We start from the raw sequence: 3313 nt of genomic DNA on the forward strand, positions 1-3313 counted from the left end.
TATATAAATGTAAAAATAGTCTTTGTTATCAATCTCTGATGTCGTTCTTTACAATAAATTGTACATTTTTATATAACAGAATATGTGCTTTATCTTGATACGTCTTGTTCAGAATCTTTAAATTAAGTTAGTATAAACGCAAACTAAATTACACAAGGGAAAATCCGGGCATAGGCCAACCCGAATTAAAGTGAGACAGTTTGTTAAAAATCTAATCATTTTATTCAGCGAAACTGTACAGATACAAATTTGAAAAAATCAAGTAAAAACAGCAAGATTATTTTCATAAATACATATATTCTTTAAGAAAAGGGTGTATTTACACGTTACATAGTTTATAGGGAGCTTGCATAAATTCACACCTGTGAACATGCATATTACTACAATCCCTGTCCTGCGTATTTGACGGTCCATTTCTGACAAAGAAGTATGCATGATTGTCAACAGATCACTGCGAAAGTTATACAAGTCCCTAGTTAAAACAAGGGATGGTAGCCTACATATAAGGCAATTTCCAATTTTCTGGTACAGAACCAGCCGGAGCACGGCATGAAATGTATAGCTGTAAATTATATTGCATTACACAGAAACATAGTCGAATGTCATTTTTGCGTGTATAAACAAAAACCCATAGTTAAAACTTACTCGATAACACTGTTTGTGAGGTCATGTGGTCCGTTTCCATTGTGGAAATTGTTAAGCACATTATAGTGTCCATATCATTCAGTCGACGAGTCACTTTTTATGGCTCCACTTGAGACACGTATCTCTGACTAAAGTTTCATGATCAAAATTGACACAAACTATAAACATTTATTTTTTTCTCATACTGTTGTCTCACCTTGGTTGCTATTACTGAGTCTTTTATAAAATCTGCGCCAGGACTGCAGCGTTTTCCCAGACCATATCCAAAAACCAGAGGTGATTCCTACGATCATGGTCATCAGGTATTTTATCATGAAGACGGTAAAGTCCGGAGACATGGGGGCGAAGTTATTGACGGGGCAAGGCACGGCAAAACGCTTACACGTTTGCATGTGCCAGGTCTTCTCCCATTGCTCCCGAAACGCCTGCTCGTAGAAATAACACGCAATGACAATAGTAGCAGGAACCGTGTAGAGGACGCTAAATACACCGATGCGCACCATCAACTTCTCCAGCTTCTCCGTCTTGGTTCCGTCGTGCTTCATGATGGTTCTGATACGAAACAGTGACACGAACCCAGCCAGGAGAAAAGAGGTGCCGATGAAGAGGTAGACGAATAGGGGCGCCAGGACGAAACCACGTAGAGAGTCCACGTTGTAGATGCCAACATAGCACACCCCAGTGAGGAGATCACCGTCCACTTGGCCCATGGCAAGAATGGTTATGGTCTTGACCGCTGGCACAGCCCAAGCAGCGAGATGGAAATACTGAGAGTTGGCCTCTATGGCTTCGTGACCCCACTTCATTCCCGCAGAAAGGAACCATGTAAGAGACAGAATGACCCACCAAATAGAGCTCGCCATGCCGAAAAAATAGAGGATCATGAAAAGAATGGTGCAGCCCTCCTTCTTGGTGCCCTGGGCCACCGTCTTGTAACCATCATCATTAAATTTGTCAATGCAAACGACTTTGTCTTCAAGGAAGAAACCCGCAGCGTATGCCACAGCCACCATGAAATAGCAACCGGAGAGAAATATAATGGGCCTCTCGGGGTACCGAAACCGTCTCATATCCACCAAGTACGTGAGAACGGTGAACAGTGTACTAACGCAACACAAAATAGACCAAATACCCACCCAGAGCCTACCGAATTTGACCTCTTCCTCTCGGAAATACATAAATCCGTTGGGCTTAGTGGGTTCGCACGGCGCACCGCAGTCTTTTTCACCCATGAAGTGGTACTTGAGATAAGTGGGCACTTTCAGCTGCAGTGGACATGTAAATTGGTGGCTGGGTCTGTCCACTTTCGGTTGTAATGTGATCAGTTCGGGAACGTAGGGCGTCGGGTCCGAGGTCGGGCTTCCAGTGTCGGACGTATTCTGGCCCACGCATATCTCTCCCGCGCCGTGGACCGGGAAATTCTCGCAGCGGAGTCTCTCGGGCCACTGGAAGCCAAACTTGTTCATGAGAGCCTCGCATCCTTGTCTCGCACGCTCGCATAAGGAGCGACATGGTGGGATGGCTTGCTCGAGCACCGTGCACACCGGCGCGTACATGGAGCAAAGGAAGAACTTAAGGTCCATTGAGCATTGCACTTTGACGAGGGGGTAAAACTGGTGCACTTCCAGTCCGGCGTCCTCCTGGTTGGTGTGACCCAACAGGTTAGGCATGATTGTTTGATTGTAGGCGATGTCCGTACAGAGGGGTATGGATATGGGCTGACAGAAGCCGTGCTCGGGAATGGAGATCCCCTTCTCTCCGTGATACTGACCGAATGTCGGCTGCAGGGCCAGACAGAAAAACAAAAGAAAATGCCTGATAATCCCACAACAGTGCTGCATTTTGAGGAAATTATTCGCGATTCGTGTTTTAAAATGAAAAAGACAAATAAAAGTTTCCCCCTGCGCAACTCTCGCCAACCGGTTTTATGCGGGACCAAAATCTTCGCGTATCGCTCCCCGTTCGTCAACAATTCGACACTTGAAGTCCAAAAGCAATCATGTTAGTCAAATTTCTGAGGAAACCCCTGACAAAAAGTAGTTAAAAAGTAAAAAAATCTGACTTGTTCGTAGAGTCGAACATACATCCAAACAAAATCCACAAGAAGATCGTCTTTTTTCTTCAGGGTTGCGAGATAATCACCTCAACGTTACTCAAGTTTTCAGTCCGGCTTCGGCGGAATTTAAAGTTGTACTGGAAAACTCCAGAAGGAAGTATTTTTCTACTCTCTTCTCCTGCCTGCTGTGTAGATGCGCTTCTCACTGAGTGTTTGAGCGCAAGTGAGGTTCACATTCAATAATGTGTAGTCGGTTTCCACACACCCCTCATTCACACTCACTATCCTTCGTTGCGGGGCGCCTTGAAACCAAGATATTTTCGACCAATCACATCGTTTGTTGTCTTTCGGATCTTGCTTTGGATTGGTCATTGGGCATAATTGCGGAGGGTTTCAACTATCAAAAACTTTCCTTCTAGGGCAATGTGAAAAAAAGTGCACGCAAGATTTCAAACCTTATACACATTATTAATTCTCTGCCAAACTCATTTTCATCTTATATTTAAACGTTTGAAAACATAATGTAAAGATAAAATCGGGGGATATTGGTTTAGGGAAAAACGTGTCCAATTTATGATACATTTTCTTGTTACAGTCACATAATCTATTGAC

At 43.9% G+C, this 3313-nt stretch overlaps 1 protein-coding gene across 1 annotated transcript; it reads right to left on the reverse strand.

Annotated features, from left to right (window-relative positions):
- Positions 1–211: 211 nt before the first annotated feature.
- On the reverse strand, positions 212–2906 carry fzd7a (frizzled class receptor 7a). The gene has a single exon (XM_079464819.1). It carries the CDS (start codon positions 2484–2486, stop codon positions 825–827), a length of 1662 nt encoding a protein of 553 aa, XP_079320945.1. The 5' UTR covers positions 2487–2906; the 3' UTR covers positions 212–824.
- Between the last annotated feature and the right edge of the window lie 407 nt (positions 2907–3313).

Source organism: Barbatula barbatula (genome assembly GCF_947034865.1).
Source record: "Barbatula barbatula genome assembly, chromosome: 9".
In the NCBI taxonomy this organism is placed as follows: domain Eukaryota; kingdom Metazoa; phylum Chordata; class Actinopteri; order Cypriniformes; family Nemacheilidae; genus Barbatula; species Barbatula barbatula.